We start from the raw sequence: 21,548 nt of genomic DNA, 5'->3' as shown, positions 1-21,548 counted from the left end.
AGCGCCGTGTGTGGCGATAATGCGGTATTTGCTGAAGTTGGTGGATCTCGTGAATGTAGCGGTCGGGCAAATTGATCTCTCGAGGGGGGGTCTAACTCGGTGTTACGGTGTGTTTGACCATGGTTTACACTTACGCCGGAATTTCACTTTAAACTCACATCTCTGCTGAAGTCGGTGTGGCTTTGGAAACAGCGTGACTGACGTTGCTGTTAAACATGCTCATTATAAACATCATGACAGTCCAGGATCCTTTTAAAAACGTGATCCTGTCGCAGTTCATTCATGTTGTTTACCAGAGACCGGACATTGAGGAGGAATATGCTGGGCATCCTGATAGCAACATTACCAAAATGAAGCCAACTTCAGCAGAGCCGACGAGTTTAGCACGTAACCCTCCTTTCTTTCCCCCATGAGAGCACTCTGGTGCTGGTGTAACCGATGGGTTCTTTTCATTTCATTTCACCAAAAATCACTTTATATTACAACTTTTAGTTTTAATACATGTTTTTCTTTAATATTCGGTTTTGGGGGCTTTTATTTTGTTAGTTTTATTTTGGTAACGTAACCTTTCCTTTCCGTCAACATCCTGTGCACGTTGCGCCGTTTCTCTCAGTCCGAAAAATGGCTGATGAGAAGAGGTAGGGGTAAAACGTGCTAGTGCTTAAAATATTTGTTGATACTGTGAAATGTATGTTTTCTTTGTGTTTTAACCAGGCGGTTTTAATGCCATGGTTTTTTGAGCTAAACTTGAGTGAATGGGTATGTTATGTGTGCAGTTGTGAGTGTATTTTGCACGGTGCTCTGAGTGACGGTCGTGAGTCTAATGCCTAGTCTCTCATGCAGTTGTTATTCCTCCCCTCCTCTAGAGGTGTGTGAGACTGAGAAGAAGAGTGCTGTGCTGTACTAACAATAATATTGCTGTACGCAGGTGAGCTCCCATTTGCTTTTGTGTATTTCTTTTATTGCGTTTGTGATGATTTCACGTTTCTTATTCACCCTTTTGGTGTTATGTTCATATGTGTTCTTATTTACTTACTAAAATATTGCCAGTGGGTCTTGGGGGGGTTGTTTGGTGATTGTATTATGACCATGAGAATGAGATTAGGAGTTATACATCCAGTCCGAAAAATGGCTGATGAGAAGAGAGGTGTGTGAGACTGAGAACAAGAGTGCTGTGCTGTACTAACAATAATATTGCTGTACGCAGAATAAATGTCCCCCTGCTGGCCGAAAAAGAGAACTGTGGTCCTTCTTTCCTCAACAACACAACACAACGCAGACCGGTTACACTGGGCCTGTTAGCTGGTTTCAGAGTGTGGGCCAACACTGTATTTTATTTATTTTCTGTTGTGTGAACTCCCGTACACTTTGTAAAACAACGATCTCTTCATCGTTCAAAATACGTGCAAAAAAGTCCATAATCGTCACAGTTACACCATGTTTTTGGACGAAATAGGATTACACAAATAGCAGTTTTGGCAGCAGGGGTGAGGATGTTTGAATCTTTCCAACTTTACTTAACTGTCCGACAGGTGGTGTGTGACGTAGGGTAGACCGAGTACGTTTGAGACACTTTTTTCTTTTCCATTTTTGAACAGATATTGCAAAAAACCTAGCCTAGAAATCTAGACGCACCCTAGCGGCAGCAAAAATATTTGCTCCGTAGGTGGGTCTAGAAACGAGCCATAGGAACTTTTTGAGTCTCGAACACCGATTGTGTTCACCAATCACAGCGCTCTATCTGTTTAGAGAGTCGTTGGGCGGGCTTAACGTGATGACGACATACATTTTAATTGGCTTGTCCTACTAACGTCATCCTGCTCTTTGCTCTGATTACCCTATTGCGTGCAGAGGCAGTTTGAAAGACAGCCTTCATCCCGCCCCCCTGGATTGAGCCAAGGTCTACCGGTCGTTTCCAGAGTGATAAGTGATTTTTCACATGCTGTTTAATTTGTTTGTATACTAAGTTATTATTGATGAATATCATTTATTATTTGTTTATTTTTTCCACAATCAGGTCATAAACATGAGGTGCATTTTTACCCTCTCAACTGTACACGTATGGGGTATGGTTGAGACGGGACCATGGTACAGTTGAGACACCCATTGAAACCCATTAACTCTTTCGCGACCATACTAATTGCTCATCACATCCGTTCCGGACCACATGTTTTTGGCTATTTGTCGAAGCGAACTCTGTACATCACCTAGAAACAAACGGCTTTCACGTGGTTTAAGAGTGACTTTCCAACGTGCTCCTTGAAAAAACTGCGAGGTTTTCCGCCGTTTCGTTCGTGAGTATGAAGGAGAAGAAGAGAGCTCGGTTTCTCCAAAAACGGAGCTCCCGCTCTAGTTTCAGAGAAAAATGCACTTTTGTGTCAAGTGGCAATCCGCTCATTTTACCGGTACTCTGCAGTGTGGCATGTCTCCCAGATCATTTCTACGGCTAAATAAGTATTTTTGTAGGCAATCTGGGGGGTGTGGCAGTGTGGAGTGCAGCGGTGCGGGTCTCTGGCCGCAATGGAGACAGCTCCGTGACACTCCTGTGTGACTGGCCGCCGCTGAGTGCTTCGGGGCGGGGGCGGCGGCTCACAGCACCCGCTGCACAGTGCTCGCTGCACGGTGAAAACAGCAGTGATAATGTGCTTTCAGGTTCGAGTCTCCAAACCAGAAACGTTTGTAACAGCATCGAAAAAAGTCGCCAGATTTGTCGCCAGTCGCTTTTGTCAAAAAAACAAACAAACAAAAATCGCCAAGAGGGTTTGGAAAGTCGCCAGATTTAGCGAGAAAGTCGCAATACTGTAGCCGACAGCCGCACAGCACGCTGCACGCTGTCCCCAGAGCAGCATTCAAGGAGACCGATTACTCAAACAAAACCAAAATCACACAGTTTATAAAAAAACATTATGATTTGATTGTAGTTTAAAACAGTTTTACATATCAGAGGACTACCATATTCACAAACAGGGTACCTGAGAGTGTCTATTATCATAATCTGTAAAAAAAAAAAAAAACGGTTTTGGCGAGTTAACTCGTCAATGGTCGTGAACGTTCGGCAGGCTGTGACGAGTTAACTCGTCAACGCGAAAGAGTTAATAATAACTGAACATCAATTGCAAATGCAATAAACTTTTAGAAAAATTACAATTTGACAAGATATTTCAATAAATTCATTCCTCTTTTACTGAAATTAAAAACAATGGAATATTATTGTAAACACAGAACTAAACACGCAAAAACATTATCATTAATTCACCCCTCACAGTGATGGCATGTGTAACTTTGGTTGCCATCTGTGCACTCTACATGAGACCACATGCCACATCTGGAGCTCGACACCCATTGCTTTGACCTTGAAAACCACTCCTCACACACCAGGCATTGGGTGTCTTCTGCGCTTTTCTTCTTTTTTTTCCCTTCTTCTTTTTTTTCCCTTCTTCCTTCTTTTCCGCCAGAATCTTTCTTTTCACCTTCAAGGAGGAGTCTTTCTTCTCCTCTTCAAGGGCCGTCTTTTCAGGGGTATCTGTGAGAATGGTGCTGATCCTTTTCCTCCGCTGCTGACGATTGACCTTTCTGGGGCCAGCTTTCGGGTGAGGCCTGATTATTTCAGGCTAAAAGTCTGGAACAGGCTCCTGGTGAACAGGAAAACACACGCACAACACAGAAACACACTTATGAATATTTATATTCATCATAAATGAATAAGTTTGGACAAGAATTGGACAAGCATACTATTTATTAAAATAAATTGTTCTTACTTCAGTGGTAGTTTCCTCCTCTTGTATAGACAGAGGAACATCAACTAATGTGAGGGTCACTTCCTGAACACCCTCAGAGTTTATGGTTATGACAGGCCTAGGAAGAGCAGTGGACGATGGCAGGATGCCAGTTGATGGTTCGGCTGATGTGAGGGAGGCAGAGAACAGCTCAGGTGGACTGAGGTTGACCATGGATGGTCCGGCCGTTGTAAGGGAGGCAACAGATGGCCCAGATGTTGTGGGGGCGGCAGTGGGTGGCTCAGGGAGAGATGCTTCTGGAAGGGGCTGGTCAGTGACTGATGCAGGGAGAAAATCATGAAAATGAAAATGTCTGCTTTGTATGGCCAGATGCCAGTGCTTGAGAAGCCCTTTTTTACATTCAGAGGTGACGCTGCCAGGGGCTAGATGTTGTTCAGCAACTGTGGCAGGTCGTAGATGGCTAAGGGTTTCCCCTGGATGCTTCCGGTGCCACTTGGCAAGTGAAGGAACAGGAATGCAAAATTCCTTTGCTACACTCCTAATTGACCTCCCTTCCTGCACCACTTCTGAGGCCCTCTCTAAGCCCTGTGCTGGCACTCCCCTATTTGTGGTCCTAGCTCTAAAGCGGGGCACCCTGCAATAGGTATAGCACAAGAATACAAACATAAACAAAAAGTCCATACAGGCTACACAACGTAGCTAACACACGCACACGCACACACACACACACACACACACACACACACACACACACACACACTGCATGTCTTTTTATTTCTTAACTCTGAAGTAGGCTGGGCTACACATCCCATTAAGGCTGTATCAACTGTACCCGTTCTACCACCTTGTCTATTACACCACATGCTAAATTATCCTTCTATCTTTCATGGTTAAAAAAATGTCCATTAATATAATACTGTTCAAGTATCACAAATATTAAATTTTCATTTTCATTTTCTCTGTTTGTGGTCTTATTATGACTTATAACATGTTATTGTTACGCTGCACAACTTACATAACAGCATGTGATGTAATAGAACTCTATCACTGGTACAGTTGAGACATTGTGTCTCAACTGCACCCTGCTAACCACTTTGTGTATTTCTTTAGATTGTGCAGTGAGCTAACATGCTAGGATAGCATGTTAGCATATGTGAGATTTTAGGTCACAAAATAACATTTGCAATGATTTAAGTTATGATGGTCACAAAAGGACAATAAGCTATTCATTGTCGAAGGGACACGGTAAAGTCAAATTCTTACCTCAGTAAAAAGACTTGCAGATATCTTTTGATTGGAGATGCTAACATTCCTCAAATTTTCCACCACCAAAGAGGATGCTAATATGTATGTGCTGAGTAAAAATGGCAGCTCAGCCTTGCAGCATGGGCAAGATATTAAAGGTGTTTCAACTGTACACAACTATACTCACTCCACCCTACATTCCACACTAATTGGCTACTATAGGTGTCAATCAACATCTGCAGTAAGTCACAGTTTTTAACTTGAAACCATGTGGAACTGACTGGATGAAAGGTGTTTCAGGTATTTAACCATACAGTATACAAAAATAGGGTACATGTAGCCTATTAACAGCCTTGTGAGTCTTTTGGTCAGTAGAATTCAATGTTGATTTTACATTTTGTTCCACATCCTCAACAAATTCATTCAAATTATTTTTTAACACTGAATTTATAATCATGGGTGGAGATTACACTTTGTGACAGGGACCTGATGAAAAGTGTGTCATTAACTCAACAGGAAATAAATTAGTTGCTGGGCAACACCAGTCTTCTCTGTCAGTTGACGCCCTGTGGAAGTCGGTCTGTCTCCACTTCCTGTTGGGGGGTTAGTCTGTTTGTCACTGCAGTGTTCTGGTCCAGTCTGGTTTTAACTGTCATTCCCTCCAGGAAGAAGCAGCTTTAATGGGACTTTGGTTTGTAGAGAAGATGAAGATGTTTGCGGAGTTTGTGACGCTGCTGTATGGTGAGAAAAACTTCCATCCTATTTAATTTCAATAAATTACACACAGACTCGGACTGTGAGCGCCATGTTTGAGAGGTGGTGACCTGATACTGTGATTGATCGAGGTAAACTAAAGCTTAGCTCCAGCAGCTCGGAGCTGAACAAGAAGCTCTCAGCCGACAGTCCCGCCCAGTCTTCATCTGGAGCAACACCGTGTCCTCCCGCGGTAAAATGTGATGGTCTCTGGGCCAAAGAAGGCCGGCACCACCGACCCGTACCACAGAAGGACCGCGACCACCGGTGGGGCCGGTGTTCCCGACCTGATTTGGCCGAGAGACCATCACATTCCGCGGCGAGAGGCTGTGGCACGGCACGGTGCGTCGGTGTTATTGTTGTTTAGTGGCGCCCACCCCGCCCCCGATGGTGGTTTTGTGAATAGAACAACAATTGTTGTATATATTTATCTTACACGAGCCCTTTGATCCAGAAATGCAAGTGTCAGAAGAGCGACAGGCACAAACAGAGCAGCCTTCATAAAAGACGCTCTATCTCCTTTTCTAGAAAAAAAGCAGGGATTTTAGTGAAAACCGGCCATGTTTAGCTTGAGTTTTCTCAGGAACAGAGGCACGTAGAAACAAACGGTTTGTGGCCATTTGAAGCATAAAGTTTCATCTTTCAAATGAGCCACAGTATGTGTTGGTGACAATAATATAGAATACACTGTGGCTCTACAAATATTGTCAAAAATGGTCTAAATTGCTGGTACACTTGACTAAAACTTTGGAAAGGAGCGCAGCACTCAATGAGTTAAGAGCAAACAGACTTCTGTGAAAAGCCAAGCTCTATGAATGAATGCTTCAAAGCCAGGGGGTTTTCTCATTCATCTATAGAGGAACATTATCAAAAGGGATCCCTCTTTAAAAGGCATCTCTACACAGCCTCCACTTATCACCTTTAGACGTGTACATCAATCTCAAGGATGGCCTTGTTCATTCTGACAGCCGCGCACCCCCCTGGCTCCTACCTCCACCTGTAGGTTTCAACCGCTGCAGTCACTGCTCCAACTCCTCAGACATAAAATCATTCACACACCCGTGCACGGGCATGTCCTTTAAAGGAGCTGTATGTTAGACTGTGGGCAAAGCTGTTGCTGCAGTCAAATTCAAAACACTGCAGCGCGTTGTTTCCCTTCCCCTGCCCCCAGACTCGAGGTTGCCAGATAACCACACCACACACCACCTCTGCCCTGCTCCAGTTTTGTGGCTATGATGCTCAGAGACTCACTCAGTCTCTACAGTCTCAAAGTAAAGATGATCATGCCTCTCTAAAACATGTTAGACTGCATTAGTTACTACCTGCAGTGAGAGGGATGAAGCAGCAGTACATCTATATCTGTTATCATAGTAAAATATCTCATGTGTTTGCGTTTCTGTAGTTTGAGCAGGTTGTTGATAAATATTTTGCTTTTTACTCTAACTGTTTATTGCTCTGACTCACAGAGTGGAGTTCACGTCAACTCAGGTGATCTACAGGTTTCACTATCACTCTCCCATGTTATATCAAGGACATATGACCATAGCTGGAAATCGAAACCTATCACATTTTTTAATGTGATCTCAATTGGAGGTCGTTTTCAGCACTTTTTGTGTGTATGTGTGGTAATTAAAGTTATTTTGTTTGCAAAAAAAATAGTCAATACTTCTGAATTTTTAATATTTGTTTCTCAACAACATGACAACTCCTCAGCTTTTAAGAGTATTTTATGTTTTAGGGATGGGCAATGATTTTCAAATAATCAAATAGTCATTCAATGAAAAAAAGAAGAAGAAATGAATAGTTTATGAGACCTTGTCTAAAAAAATGTAAACATTCCCTTTTTACTGTGGCAGAGGGAGAAACATGGAAAGACTCCTACAACCATCAGAAAGTTCTGTGTGAAACTCTCCCGCTCCTCCAGTACTGCTTCTCATTTCAGAGAGAGAGAGATAGTCTATTTGCGATAGGCAGAGTTCCATAGACCGTATCCACTCTCTATGAAGCACACGACACAAAGGTGCATTCAGGTACCGAAGTGTGGTACCGTTTGACTTCACGTGAATCGAAGCTCAGCACTTTGGTGGGAATTCGGTCAGTACCAATAAAAGTACAGAATTCAGTATCCATTCCTACCTGAAAGCCAGAATTGCTGATCATAAAAATGCCATTCGCACCAAGAACCTTACGCAGCTCTGTAGCAACTTTGAAATTCCGGGGGATCGAAAGAATTCCCCCGCAATCATGAGGTGGCGACATCATCAGAAAGCTTCTGCAGAGGGAAGCCTTTTGGATTTTTACACTCAACACCATTGAGCCTTATTGTCTCAATGAAGAAATTAACTTGTGTTGTTTTTTATAACTGGTGCCTTATACATGGCTTTTGTGTACTTTATTTTGTATTGTATTATCTCTACATTGTGATGTATTTGTAACATTTGCATTAGACTGTTACTTTAACACTAGAACCGCCGTGAGGTCATTTTGACCTCTCTCGCTTCTTAAAATGCATGTAAGGGCGCACTCACACTAGGGCCAGTTGATCCGTGCCGTGCTGAAGCCCGAATGCCCCCCCTCCCCTGTCCCCCGCTGGCCCGCACTCACACTACCTCGAACCCAAGTGTGCTCAAGCACGGTTGCCTCCGACACAAACGTCATCACATTGATATAACAACACAGCGGATGCGCTCTGACTGCTGAAAGAACGGCGCTTTGACCGGTTGTCATGGTTATCTTGAAGTTTAATCAAAGCGACGTTAACTAGCGATGTTTACGGCGCGACGTAATCGTTAAGTGACTGTTGTTTACATGCGGTTGCAGACACGTGGTGGAGAACGAGCCCGCAGCACATTACGTGTGCGCATTCCTGGCCAAGCGTACCGTGCCCAAGCACACCTCTCCCAACCGTGCCGGGCCAGGGAAGTGTACCGTGCTCAGGCACGGAACGCTTGCACTCACACCAGCAATAGAATCCGGACTTTAGGGGGCAAACGTGCTTGGGCACGGTACGATTGCCTAGTGTGAGTGCACCCTAACTCTGTTTGCGTAGAAACCCTATGTCTCCCAGTCGATGACTTTTCCTAAAAGTGTGTTCTACATCATCCTATGTGTTTTCATGATTCTAGTATAAAAGAGGACGAAAAAAATTGTGATTTTACCTAGAACCGCCAAGAGGTCATTTTGACCTCCATTCATTCTAATGCAAAAATGGTAAATGGACTGCATTTATATAACCATATATATTATATAGCCAGCCAGACACACAGCTCAAAACACTTTATAGTAATGCTTCACATTCATATACACACACACACACATACTTTACAAAAGAATAACAATAGTCGTTGCTAGGCAACCAATATAGACGACTCTTTATTTTTCTATTTTTCGAACAGTGTGTGTATATAAAAATGTATAAAATAGATTTTCCAATCACTGCAATCTGGGCTAAATAATGTCCATTTAGTCACTCAGTTTGTCAGTTAGTTAGTTAGATAGTTAGTTATTTAGTTAGTTAGTCATTTTGACCTCATCCCACAACACAACACGAGTTCAGATATTAGAAAGTTGTCAAACAGTTAAACACAGTATCAAACAGATAACAAATGAACATTACTCATAAACATTGAACATAACAGTGACAGTCCCTTGCTCTCATGAGAAATGGACATGAATTCAGAAATTTGTAACAATTTTGAAAATTTTTATATACACCACTGTTCGAAAAATAGAAAATTAATGAGTCGTCTATATTGGTTGCCTAGCAACGACTATTGTTATTTTTTGTAAAGTATGTGTGTATATGAATGTGAAGCATTGCTATAAAGTGTTTTGAGCCGTGTGTCTGGCTGGCTATATAATGTATATGGCTATATAAATGCAGTCCATTTACCATTTTTGCATTAGAATGAATGGAGGTCAAAATGACCTCTTGGCGGTTCTAGGAGTACATAGATAGATAGATAGATAGATAGATAGATAGATAGATAGATAGATAGATAGATAGATAGATAGATAGATAGATAGATAGATAGATAGATAGATAGATAGATAGATAGATAGATAGATAGATAGATAGATAGATAGATAGATAGATAGAGAATACTTTATTCATCCCTAGCAGGGAAATTCAAGTTAGTCCAGTAGCTCACACAACAATGACACAAAAAAAAAGATGAACACAAAAAAAAACATTTTAACAAGTGTTATATAAAACGATTGCAGCAGGAACAAATGATCTCTTAAATCTTTCAGTTCTGCAGGTCAGGGAGATGAGCCTTTTGCTGCGGCTGCTCCTCTGACCTGAGAGGGTTTTGTGTAGAGGGTGTTGGGGGTCACCCAGGATGGTCTTCATCTTACACCCCATCCTCCACTTAACCACAGCCTCTACCAGCTCCGCTCCCTCCCCCATCACAGAGCTACATTTTTTGATGAGCCTGTCTAGTCTGTTCCTGTCCCTGACCTTGATGTTGTTACCCCAGCAGACAATAGCAAAGAATGTAACACTTGCAATGACAGACTGATAAAACATTCGCAGCATTACATTACAGACATCAAAAGACCTGAGTATTCTTAAAAAGAAGAGCCTGCTTTGTGTCTTTTTGTACACATCATTTGTGTGTACGGACCAGTCCAGCTTGTCATCAAGGTGTACTCCAAGGTACTTGTATGACTGAACCCTCTCAATGTCCACCCCATCCACAGTCACAGGCCGTAAGGATCTTTTGGACCTGCCAAAGTCAATAATAATTTCTTTGGTCTTTGATGTATTAAGCAACAAGTTGTTCTTGTTGCACCAGTCTGTGAACGCCCCCGCCAGGTCCCTGTATTCATCTTCCTGTCCCTTCTTCACACATGCCACTATGGCCGTGTCGTCAGAGTACTTCTGAACATGGCAAGATTCAGATGTAGATGTGAAATCTGCAGTGAAAAGTGTGAAGAGGTAAGGTGAGAGCACAGTACCTTGTGGTACTCCTACACTGCTCACCACTGTGTCTGACATGCAATTCCCCAGCCTCACATACTGTGGCCGCTCTGTAAGATAGTTATATACCCACAAGATGATGGTTGGATCTACACCCATCTTCTCCAGCTTTCCTCTCAGAATACTAGGTTGAATTGTGTCAAAGGCACTGGAAAAGTCTAGAAACAGCAGTCTCACATATCGCCCAGGTTCATCCAGGTAAGAGTAAATCCGATGCAACATGTAGATGATTGCATCGTCCACCCCAATGTTCTCCCGGTATGCAAACTGCAAGGGGTCCACAGAATGCTGTACTTGAGGTCGAAAGCGGCGAAGTAGTAGTCTCTCCAGAGTCTTCATAATATGGGAAGTCAGGGCTACTGGTCTGTAGTCACTGATTCCTGCTGGCCTCGCCACTTTGGGAACTGGCACCAGGCACGAGGTCTTCCAGAGAAGGGGGATCCTACATGACTGCAGGCTCAGGTTGAAGATGGTACGGAGAGGCACAGCCAGCTGGAATGTTGGCGGTTCTAGTGTTAATTGTGCTCTGTGGTATCACATTAGCTGTTTTTGATGATGTGGCTCTCCGGCTCCTCCAAACAGAGGCGCAGGCACCCTGTTTAATTTTGTCATTCATAAAAATTGCATTCATAAAAAGTTTGCCCTGAAGAAGACTCAATGTCAAAACGTCACCAAAATTGACCATGTGCTCCAGCATCCTTTCTGTGCTTCTATACAAGAGGTCTTTGATTGAGTGGTATTTGATTGACAGTTGAAATTTGACAAAGCTCCGCAAGTGGGTGTGACTTCAGTGCCTGCAGCAGACATACCTCCAGCTTCACCACGCTATGAGATAGTAACAGAATGTTACGAGACGGAGTTGTTTTAGAGGCAAATTCATGCAAAACCGCTGATGCGCGTTGCCTTCGGGGACAATTTTTCAGCAAGCAGTGTCTGCATTTACCTCGAAAACGGCTCTGTTTCGTAACGTTCTGTTATCGTCTCATAGTGTGGTGAATGTGCAGGTCACAACTTGTCCACCAGAGCGTTTTGAAGTTGTTGGATTGTGTATTTGATGAGTTTGATGAGAAAGAAACCAAGAAATCCCATGAGCCTCCGTAGCGTAGCTCTGAGCAGCTCACTGCTCTGCTCCACCGTTCTAAAAATAGCTTGCACCGACAATTAAAGGTAACAAACCTACTGCTGTGACTATAGCGATTATGGCAATGGGCCAATTTGCCAAAATGTTGAACTATCCCTTTAAGCACAACAGTGTGTAACTGGTTCAAACTGAATTAAGTCATGTGTTTCTATATTATAGAGTGTATAGTAAGTGTATATTTTTTTGAAAGTGAGAGTGTTTCATTTAGCTAATTCTGCTAATTGTGTGTAGTATTTTGACAAACCAGGCCCAGTTTTCAAAAATAATGCTTAAGCAACTGAAAAAAACTGTAACTCTTACTAACAAGCTGTCCCCACAGGTGGGCAGGATTGGTTCCTCAGGTCTGTGGTGTCTGAGTCTGTGTTGATGAGACTAACTGCAGCTCCAGGTCAAACACTGGATCTTCATCAGAGGGTCTAATTATCTTCTGGTTTCTGGCTCACCTCTGTCTGTGTCCTCAGTTTCCCAGCATGCCTCAGCTGTGGAGACATATGAGGGGGAGGAGTCTGTCCTGCTGCCCTGTAGCTTTCCTACCTTTGACCTGGACGAGCCTTCAGTGATGTGGAGCCGCTCCGACCTCCGTCCTTCAACCGTCCACCAGCGTCAGCCGGACGGAGACGAACTCAAAGACCAGAACCAGGACTACAGAGGACGGACGTCCATGAGGACTGACGCTCTGAGGACCGGAGACCTCAGCCTCACTCTGAGGAGACTCACCACCAGAGACAGTGGCAGCTACACCTGCATCCTCAGAGAGAGGGGTCAAGAGGAGAGTCAGAGTCAAGTGACACTGTGGGTCAAAGGTCAGAGGTCATGGACTCATCAGAAATGTGTTTTAATGTTTCACATTATTGTTTATAGTGCTGTTTTAATCTCATGTTGTTGTTTGTGTCGATTACAGAACGTCCTGTAAACATGCCCTACATTGTCATTGGTACCATTGGTCTAATCCACTTAGTGTTTTTTGCTCTTGGTGTGATTTACAACATGTATGAAGGGAAGAAGGACGAAGGAGGCAGGGAGTGTGTGTGTGTGTGTGTGTGTGTGTGTGTGTGTAGCTCATGTTGTTGGCACATTGAAATGTCCAGAAAATTAATTTAAGTCAATGTGATCAGAGCTGTAGATTGAGGTCAGAGGTCAGAGTAGAGTTGAACTCTGCTGTGAATTTATCAGAAATTGTGTTTTAATGTTTTATTATTTATCAATATGAGAATCTCATGTTCTTGTTTGTGTTGACTACAGAATGTCTTCAAGTCTGGATCATGGTTCCTCTTATTCTCATGGTTCTCCTGTTCTCTGTGGCCGGAGCTGCTACTGTTGCTTTTGGCTTTATCGTTTATGGTAAAGGGATTAAGGACCCAGTGGGTATATGTGTGTGTGTGTGTATGTGTGTGTGTGTGTGTGTGTGTGTGTGTGTGTGTGTGTGTGTGTCCCTCCTCCTTGAGATCATATGGAGGAGCAGCTCTGTAGACGACCACTCATCAGAACCATCAGGTCTCTGCCTGGTTACTATGACGACAGAGCACGAAGCTGAGGACGACTTGAGTCCAGTCAGAGCAGCTGTCCGAGTCAGTGTGTAGTGAACCTGTGGTGTGTGTGAGTGATGAGCTTCACAGTGACTGTGTGATGAGCCTCATCCTCTGACACATGACCAAGGCTTTGAGTCTCTGTTTGGATCATTCATGCTGATTCACTGCAAAAACTAAAAATCTTTCCAAGAACATCTGTCTTATTTCTTGTCAAAATGTCTCATTTCTAATCCAAACTAATCTCTTTCCACTTAAAATAAGACTCATCACCTAAAAAATTAACTTGTTTTTAGATCATTTTTGCTTGTTTCAAACAAATATTCACTTGAAATAAGTAGAAAAATCTGCCAGTGGAAGCAAGTTTTTTCTGCTTGTAATAAGAAAGAAAAACTTGCTCCACTATCAGATTTTTCTACTTATTTCAAGTGAAAATGATTGAAAGAAGTAAAAGGTGTCTAAAAACAAGATACTTTTTATGTGATGAGTGAGTCCTATTTTATATATTTGTTTTGTCTAGAAATTAAATTTTGACTAGAAATAAGACAAATATTCTTGGTAAGATATTTGAGTTTTTGCAGTGTGGAGGAACTCACTTCACTGTCGACTGACAACAACACTAACATGTTGTTTATGTCAATTACAGAACCTCATCCAGTCTGGATCATTGTTCTACTGGTTCTGCTGAGTCTCCTGATGCCCCTGGCTCTCCTGGGTTTTGGTGTTTTTGTTGGTCTCAGAAAATATAGAGAAATGAAGAAGACAGGGGGTTAGTATATGTTTGTCAGAGGTTATGAATTGATAAAATGCATTGTTTTATTGTTTATGTTACAACTCATGTTGTTAATTGTGTCGCATCAAGGCTGGGGCGAGGTTCTGCTGGTTCAGTTGGCTCTCCTGGTTCTCCTGTTTGCGGCTGCTGCTGTTGTTTATAATGTCCTTCTTTATAAAGGGTTTAAGAACACACAGGGTGTGTAGTGTGTGTGTGTGTCCCTCTCCGCTCCACACAGCTCCAGTAAGCCACGAACTTAGTGTCATATAGCCTACCAAACTTAATAAAATAGCTTACAAAGAACACATTCACACAATGCATTAATCACATAACATTTTGCGCAAGTTTACTGACCATTATATATATATACATATATATATATATATATTTATTTTTTTGGCTTTTTATGCCAAGACAAGTCTTAAAGTGGAGCACCGTTTAAATATAAATTAACAGTGGTCTTATATTCATCTTCTGTGTGGAGATCTCCTCTGATGTGAGGACATCACTGATCTATGTTCTTGTCTTTGTCCTCAGTGTCCTGGCATGGAGACACTGTGGAGGTCTCCAGTGGGTGGTCGGTCCTTCTGCCCTGTGAGGACTCTCCTTTACCCAGAAACCCCACAGTGACGTGGAGACGCAACAACCTCCGTCCTTCAACCGTCCACCAGAGAGACCAGCTGGGTGACGACCTCATAGACCAGAACCAGGTTTACTGGAGCAGAACGTCCATGAAGACTGACGCTCTGACCACTGGAGACCTCAGTCTCACTCTGACGGACCTCCACGTCTATGACAGCGGAAACTACGCCTGCATCATCTCAGCATTTGGACATGAACAAACACTGAGAAACATACAGCTGAAGGTCAAAGGTCAGCAACACATACCAACACCTACACACAGGATACAGGTCAGAGGTCAAAAGTCAGAGCTGTAGATACAGGTCTGAGGTCAGATCTGGTTGGACTTTGGACCAGTGTCACAGAGGTCATGTAAAGGTTACGTTGTTGTTTCTGAAAAGCAAGGGTTTTTATACGCACATCAGGCTGTCTTGAGGTGCAGGGCAATAAAAAATGTCATAGAAAAAAAGAGGGTATGCCCGCACACTCTAATATCACAGTTTAATTGCACACAAACTGAGGTGGCTGAGGTGTGATCAGCTGTTACAGTCCAAAGAGCCAGAGGGCTGTTATCATCTAGCACAGGGGTGTCAAACATGCGGTCCGTGGGCCAAAACTGGCCCGGCAGAGGGTCCAATCCGGCCCTCAGGATGAATTTGCCAAGTGTGAAAATTTGAAATTGCACATATTTTTATCAATAGGCTACATGTCAGGTTGTTCATAGCATGTTTTGTAAAAGGATAGTTCATTAACTATAGAAATATCTTTATAATGTACTTAAACAAAAGGAAAAATTAAAGGTTATTTTTATTTATAGGTTATCATGCTATTATTTTACTGATCCGGCCCACTTGAGATCAAATTCTGCTGTTTGTAGCCCCTGAACTAAAATGAGTTTGACACCCCTGATCTAGCACCTTGGTTGTCTTCTATTGTCAAGTCTTTCAATTCATTTACGAAAGCACAACAAAAGCAACGTAATGACAGTGGCTGCTCCTTAGCTCCTCAGTGGTAGGCCAACATGTGCAGATGGTCTCTCAATGGTCTGGTCTGAATGTTAGTACAGTGTTTTTATTATTAGATTATTTCAAAATATTTTGTGCAGATGCATTTTAATTTGATGTACACATAAATCACTGTTAATAATTATTGTGAGGAATCAGTAACATGCCTGTGACAGCCTCTGCACATAGGATAAAGGCCTATGAAAAATAACTATAGCCTATTTAATATGGATGTTGCAACTTAATTTTTTAGGTTCAAACAAGTAGCCCTTTGTGAAGATTTTCAAACAGATTGCAAAATAGAAGTTTTTCAATTGTGTTGATACAACATTTGAAAGGTGGTAAGGTGGCAACCCTAAACATCATACACTATTATTCGACAACCAAAAATGGGCTAAGATAAACACACAATCACATACATATACGTGTATAGATACTTAACAGTAGGTGACGTCACGGTGCGTTCCACCTGGCCGCCGCCATGCTGGGTACCGAACACTGAGTTAACCTCTATTAAGATCAGTGCAGCCACATCCTCTGACCAGAAATGACTGCTGCCTGATGTAGTTTGGATATGGATATTTCTCATTTTGATGGCCTTGCCTTGAAAGCACACACCATTTCTGCTGAGACGAGCTTTGACAGCGCGGTGCGCCGCTCTCTCTCCCGTTAAAAGTTAATCTAGCTCACCCAGCGGACCTCCTCGTCTCTCTCTCTCTCTCTCTCTCTCTCTCGCTCGCTCTGTCTCTCCTCCAAATACACGAAAAGCCAAATCAAATGAGAAATGCGTAGCCCACTTCTTTTTAACTCACAGACATTTATTTTCATAAAGTAATAAAATATCTGGACATTTTGCCACCGTTAACATTGAGACAAAAGGCTGCAGGAATGGAAGAAGAATTCGGCAAATCATCTTATCACGCAAAAAGTCACAACAAACAGGTTTTGCACAATGGTTTGCACAGATAAGTCTTAAAATATGTGCAACACCTTCTCATCACAATCCACACCATCTACACAGTTACGTTATCAGCTGTTATTAAAACCCAACTCATCAGGACGCGATGACCACCACTCACATTAAACAAACCGTTAACAATTAATCCACACTCAAACCGAGGCAACAATAATGTTAACTGTACTCAACAAGCTGTTATTACAAGGTTTACAACAGATATGACAGACAACCTGGGCCGTGTGTGTGCGATAAGAAAGGGGGGAGGGAGGGAGAGAGAGAGGAAAAGTAGGTAAAAACCTGCTAGCTGCTAACTGTTAGCTACCGTAGCTCAGGCGTCGGCCTCCCGTCAGATAAAAGCTGCCGTTTATTCCTCAAATGAAGCTCATGTTGAGCCTCCCCGGTACAGTTATCCATCACTGCTGTTGAATTAGCCGCTAAACTGCTGGACGCTAAAACCGAGGGGGCGTCTGTGTGTTTACAATTCACGAAAGCAACGTGAACGTACGTGCCGCTCACACTCAGTAGAGTGAGGCAGCCTCCCTTGGCGTACATGTCTCCCAAGCTGTTTAATGACGGTAAAAAATGAAACAGAAAGTAAATATCCTGCATCGTTTCTCTTTTCTGTGCTGCGCTGATCAGAGCGGCGTCCCTACCTAGTGTATTTACTTAGCAACGATCTGTTAAACAGGAATAACAGACTGTTAAATGCAAAATCAAGATGTAAATAAATATCAGAAATATCAATAAATTATCGGAATACGACATTCAATAGTGCCATGTAATAAAAAAAGGTTTATCCACTATTTTTGTGAGATTTGATGTCACAGCCATGGATGTATAAGGTCACAGCCCATAGACTGCCTTTGGAAGTCGGTACCCAAGATGGCGCTGTGACCGGCTGCGAACGCTGTGTGACGTCACGTGATATCTATCAATAGTCAGTGGGAACCCATTTGTAATCAAAAAACGTCATGAGGAAGAAGAATAAAAGCCATGTATAGTCCAAAATAGACACAAATGCATAAACAACATCCAACATCACATACTAACATATTTTAAAAATCATTGAAAGTTACAGAACAAACATTAAAATAAAGTTGTTTCTGTTCGTCTCATCCACAGAAGAGTACTTTCTGACAGATGAAGCCATCCTTCTCTATATTCTCATGACTCTACAGACTGTTGTTCTTGGTGTCACCTGGTGGCTTGGAAGAGGTAGGATGTTTGTGTGTATGTGTGTGCATGCACAACACTGCAGAGCTTTTATTGTGAAAATCTTTCATTAATTGTGTTATTTGTTTATCCACCTGTTTATTTTATTTCCTGTTTCCTGTAGAGTTAAATGGTGTCAAACAGGTTATCTCCTGTTTACTGTGAGGACTTCCTGTCCAACTGTCTCTGCTGTGACGTCCTCACTCTGTCTGTTCCTCTGACCAAACCAGCCACTGATCCTGATCAATAGTGTTCAACATTAATCAATTAATTAAAGGGATACGCCAACATTTTTTTTCGTGTCTTGCCTCACTCCCAAGTCCATGACAAGCAGATAGACGCCATCCTTTCGACTGTGTGTGCATAAACAGGGGAGATAGAGCCGTATCGCCCGTAATTAGCTTAGCTCAAACGCTGGAAGTGTATAGCCTACCTCCTACCCGAGCTGAAATCAGCAGTCAGAAGCTGATTTCATTTTTAGCTCTAAACTCTATCTATAAATATATCACTTTATCCACATTTCAAACATTTTTAGGTGAGAAAGTTGCCGTTTAGATCAGCAGTGTGTCGTTAATTTGTCTAAATACCAGCTGTTTACAATTTTGTTCGGACGAATTCGGCGCTACTCAAGCTAGCTGTTGTGACCAACGCACTTCCGGTTACTTCCGGTTACTTTCACAAAATAAAACACCTGTTGCCCTTTACATACAGAAAACCATGACGATAGAAGTGCTTTTACTTTGAAATAGGAAGCTAACCTACCCTCGATGTAGCTAGCTTGAACCAAAATAAACCATCTTTGCTTTCCGTTTAGAGTTGCTGAAGAGTGTCTCTGATGACTTTAGGTGGAGGCAGGCTACCACTACCGATACACTTCCAGCGTTTGAGCTGAGTTAATTACGGGCGATACGACTCTATCTCCCTTGTTATTGCACGCACAGTCGAAAGGATGGTGTCTATCTGCTTGTCATGGACTCGGGAGTGAGGCAAGACACGTAAAAAAAAAAAAAAAGTTGACATATCCCTTTAACAAAAACATTTTGTGCTCATTATTGGAAGGTTTTTTTATTGTTTTTTTTTATTATAAAGTTTCAGTGAATCTCTTGTTTCTTCAAGCTTTAGGATGTCCCTCACACTGGTAGCATCTGCAAAAACTAGAATATCGTGATAAGAATCGAGATCGAAAAATATATTGTGATAACATTTTTTTCCCATATTGCCCAGCCCTACAGTTTGAGACACTGAGGACGGACACAGGAGAAGTCTTCTTCTTCTCTTCAGTGGACAGTTTTCATCCACATGTCAACGTGACAGAGAAAAGATAGAGGAGACAAAACAAAACTCTGATCATGTCCAACACCTTCAATATCTGGTTTGGTTCTGTCCTTCAGGTTCCTCTACAGCTCTGTGATCCTTCAGTAAAGAGATTAAAACCTGCTGCTGCTGTCTGATGACATCATCATGTGATTTGCTGTCTCTCAGTCCAACAGGTGGAGGAGGGGGCGGAGTCGGTCCAGCTGCTCTTCAAAACCAGAGGTGACCTGTCTGAAGACGTCAAAGTGGAGTGGTGGTACGGATTCAACAGGAAGATGAAGGTCCATGTGTATGAGACCGGTTCTGAAGAACAGCACCAGGTTTACAGAGGTCGAACAGAGATGAATGAAGACCTGCTGAGGACTGGAGACCTCAGTCTGACCCTAAAACAGCCCACAGGGACAGACACAGGAAGATACATCTGCAGAGTCTACAACAAGGACGGATACTTACTGAGAAGGACAGCAATGTTTCTCTGGGTCAAAGGTCAGAGTTGTTTGTTTGTCTCTGGTTGTTTGTTTGTCTCTGGTTGTTTGTCTCTGTCTCACTGTCTTCTGTTTCATCTACAGGGAGAACTCTGGTCAGAGCTGAAACAGTGGAGATGAGGAACAGAAGCAGCTCCACTGATCCAACTCCTCTGGTGGCTGATCAATCAGTCTGATTGGTCTGTTGATCGATTTGTGATTATTGAAAGAATCTGACTTTGGACCAGAAAGAAGATGGAGGTGAAGGAGCTGATGGACAATGGATGAAGACAAGAGGACGTTACTGAAGCTACAGATGCACAGTCTGCAGACTCAATATTGATGAGCACTGATCAGAATTGATAGGTGTGAAGCCTTTGTTAACCATTTTATGCCATTAACACCTTAAACTGTGTGATTTTTTTTGTGTGTGTATCTGTATCATTTCATGATGTGATGATCGTATATTTGCTTTCTGTGAGGAGTTGGACATGTCGTGTGCCAGACCGGATCTTTTTAACTCTCAGCAGAAGTAAGCGATCCGGTTGTTCTGGCTAACTTCCTGTCAGCCGATGGAGTTAGCAGTCCCCGCCCTCGTCCCTACGTCACCACATACACGCGCATCCCTTGGCTGCACACACAGAGAGGACCGCCCCTTTATGCCGTTCTCTCTCCTCATTGGATAAAGGTTGTAGGATACAAGGAAAGTTTTCTCCTCGGCTTACAGCAGAGCAGAGTGACTGACAGACCCGTGTTTCAGACCAAACACTCTATATAAGTGATTGCCGTCGGAAGATAGAACTATTTAAGACTTATATTAACACAAATATTTAGCTTACTTCTGCCGCAGCACTACAAAGATCTAGTTCTGCTGCTACAAAGGGATCAGTTCTTGACTTTGTCTCTTTAAAGCAGCTCTACTTGTAGTCTCACTGTAGGACCTGCCATGTTGAGAAAGACAGGAAAAGGCCAAAGATCAGCAGCAACTGTCATCACTCAACATCCACACAGCACATCCGACAGAAATGTGGCCTGTAAATGTCAAGGATAAGCAGAGGGACTTCAAGATCAGCCGCCCAGGGCCCGCCCTCCTCCTCCTTTTAGAAACCCCATATCCCTGTGTGGGTGAGGTGGAGTCTACCTGCTGTAACTAGTGTTTATGGTTGAATCACCGACTACTCCAGACCCACAGGTGATCTGTAACAAGCTTTATAAACATTTGGGCCTGTATTCACAAAGAATCCAAGAAAAAAAGTATCTCTTAGTGACGTAATTCTAAGGAAAATCTTAGAATTTCTCCTTAAAGTGAAGACTAGGACCATGTAAAGATAAAAAGTTATTCACAAAGCATCTCAGCCCTTATGAGAGCTCCTAGGATGGCAAACTGGAGGGAGGAGGACTTTTTTAAGAGGCCTAAGAGTTTCCTAAGCAGATAAGGAAATGGCAGAAAGACAGAGAGATCGGAGATATTTTCTAAACACTAAATGACAGCGATTTAATCAAACGCTGCATATTGGACTGTGCAGGGACAATGTTTGTGGTCGACCTCCTACCATGAAATTTAATTTTAACAATATAATATTGATAATTTTTTACAGCAGAAATGAAGGTAATCGCACCATTATAATGTTTAACTGAAAAAAAAAGAAAAAAAAAATACATTTTATTTGTTGGCGCCTTTCTAAAACCCAAGGTCACCTTACATGTAAGAAACAAAACAAAAAACAAAACAGGTATGAAATACAATAGCACATAATATAAATACATACAAAGACAATACAATGTGGCTAGAAAAATAGATAAAGTGGGATGAAACG

The 21,548-nt window shown here is 42.5% G+C and overlaps 1 protein-coding gene and 1 long non-coding RNA gene across 2 annotated transcripts in view; one reads left to right on the top strand and one right to left on the bottom strand.

Moving 5' to 3' along the window:
• Positions 1 to 21,548, bottom strand: part of LOC146971400 (uncharacterized) — a 204,266-nt gene that overhangs the window by 35,662 nt on the left and 147,056 nt on the right. The gene's annotated exons all lie outside the window — the stretch shown is intronic.
• LOC146971402 (butyrophilin-like protein 2) lies at positions 5,652 to 15,096 on the top strand. Its single transcript, XM_085801763.1, has 4 exons — positions 5,652 to 5,723; positions 12,322 to 12,663; positions 12,762 to 12,794; positions 14,696 to 15,096. The coding sequence occupies exons 1-4, from the start codon at positions 5,663 to 5,665 to the stop codon at positions 15,094 to 15,096; spliced, it is 837 nt and encodes a 278-aa protein (XP_085657889.1). The 5' UTR covers positions 5,652 to 5,662.

The sequence above is a fragment of the Trachurus japonicus genome, chromosome 16 (genome assembly GCF_045865225.1).
Source record: "Trachurus japonicus isolate A0001 chromosome 16, Traja_1.0".
NCBI lineage: Eukaryota > Metazoa > Chordata > Actinopteri > Carangiformes > Carangidae > Trachurus > Trachurus japonicus.
The sequence above is the reverse complement of the archived record's forward strand: the minus strand, read 5'-3'. Positions and strand labels throughout refer to the sequence as shown.

Excerpts from the sequence above, each read along its gene's own strand:
- LOC146971402 (XM_085801763.1), top strand. The coding sequence starts at position 5,663 with ATGGGACTTTGGTTTGTAGAGAAGATGAAGATGTTTGCGGAGTTTGTG. Across the intron at positions 5,724-12,321 it reads GTTTGTGACGCTGCTGTATG|TTTCCCAGCATGCCTCAGCT; the intron begins GTGAGAAAAACT and ends CTGTGTCCTCAG. Across the intron at positions 12,795-14,695 it reads CATGCCCTACATTGTCATTG|TGTCCTGGCATGGAGACACT; the intron begins GTACCATTGGTC and ends CTTTGTCCTCAG.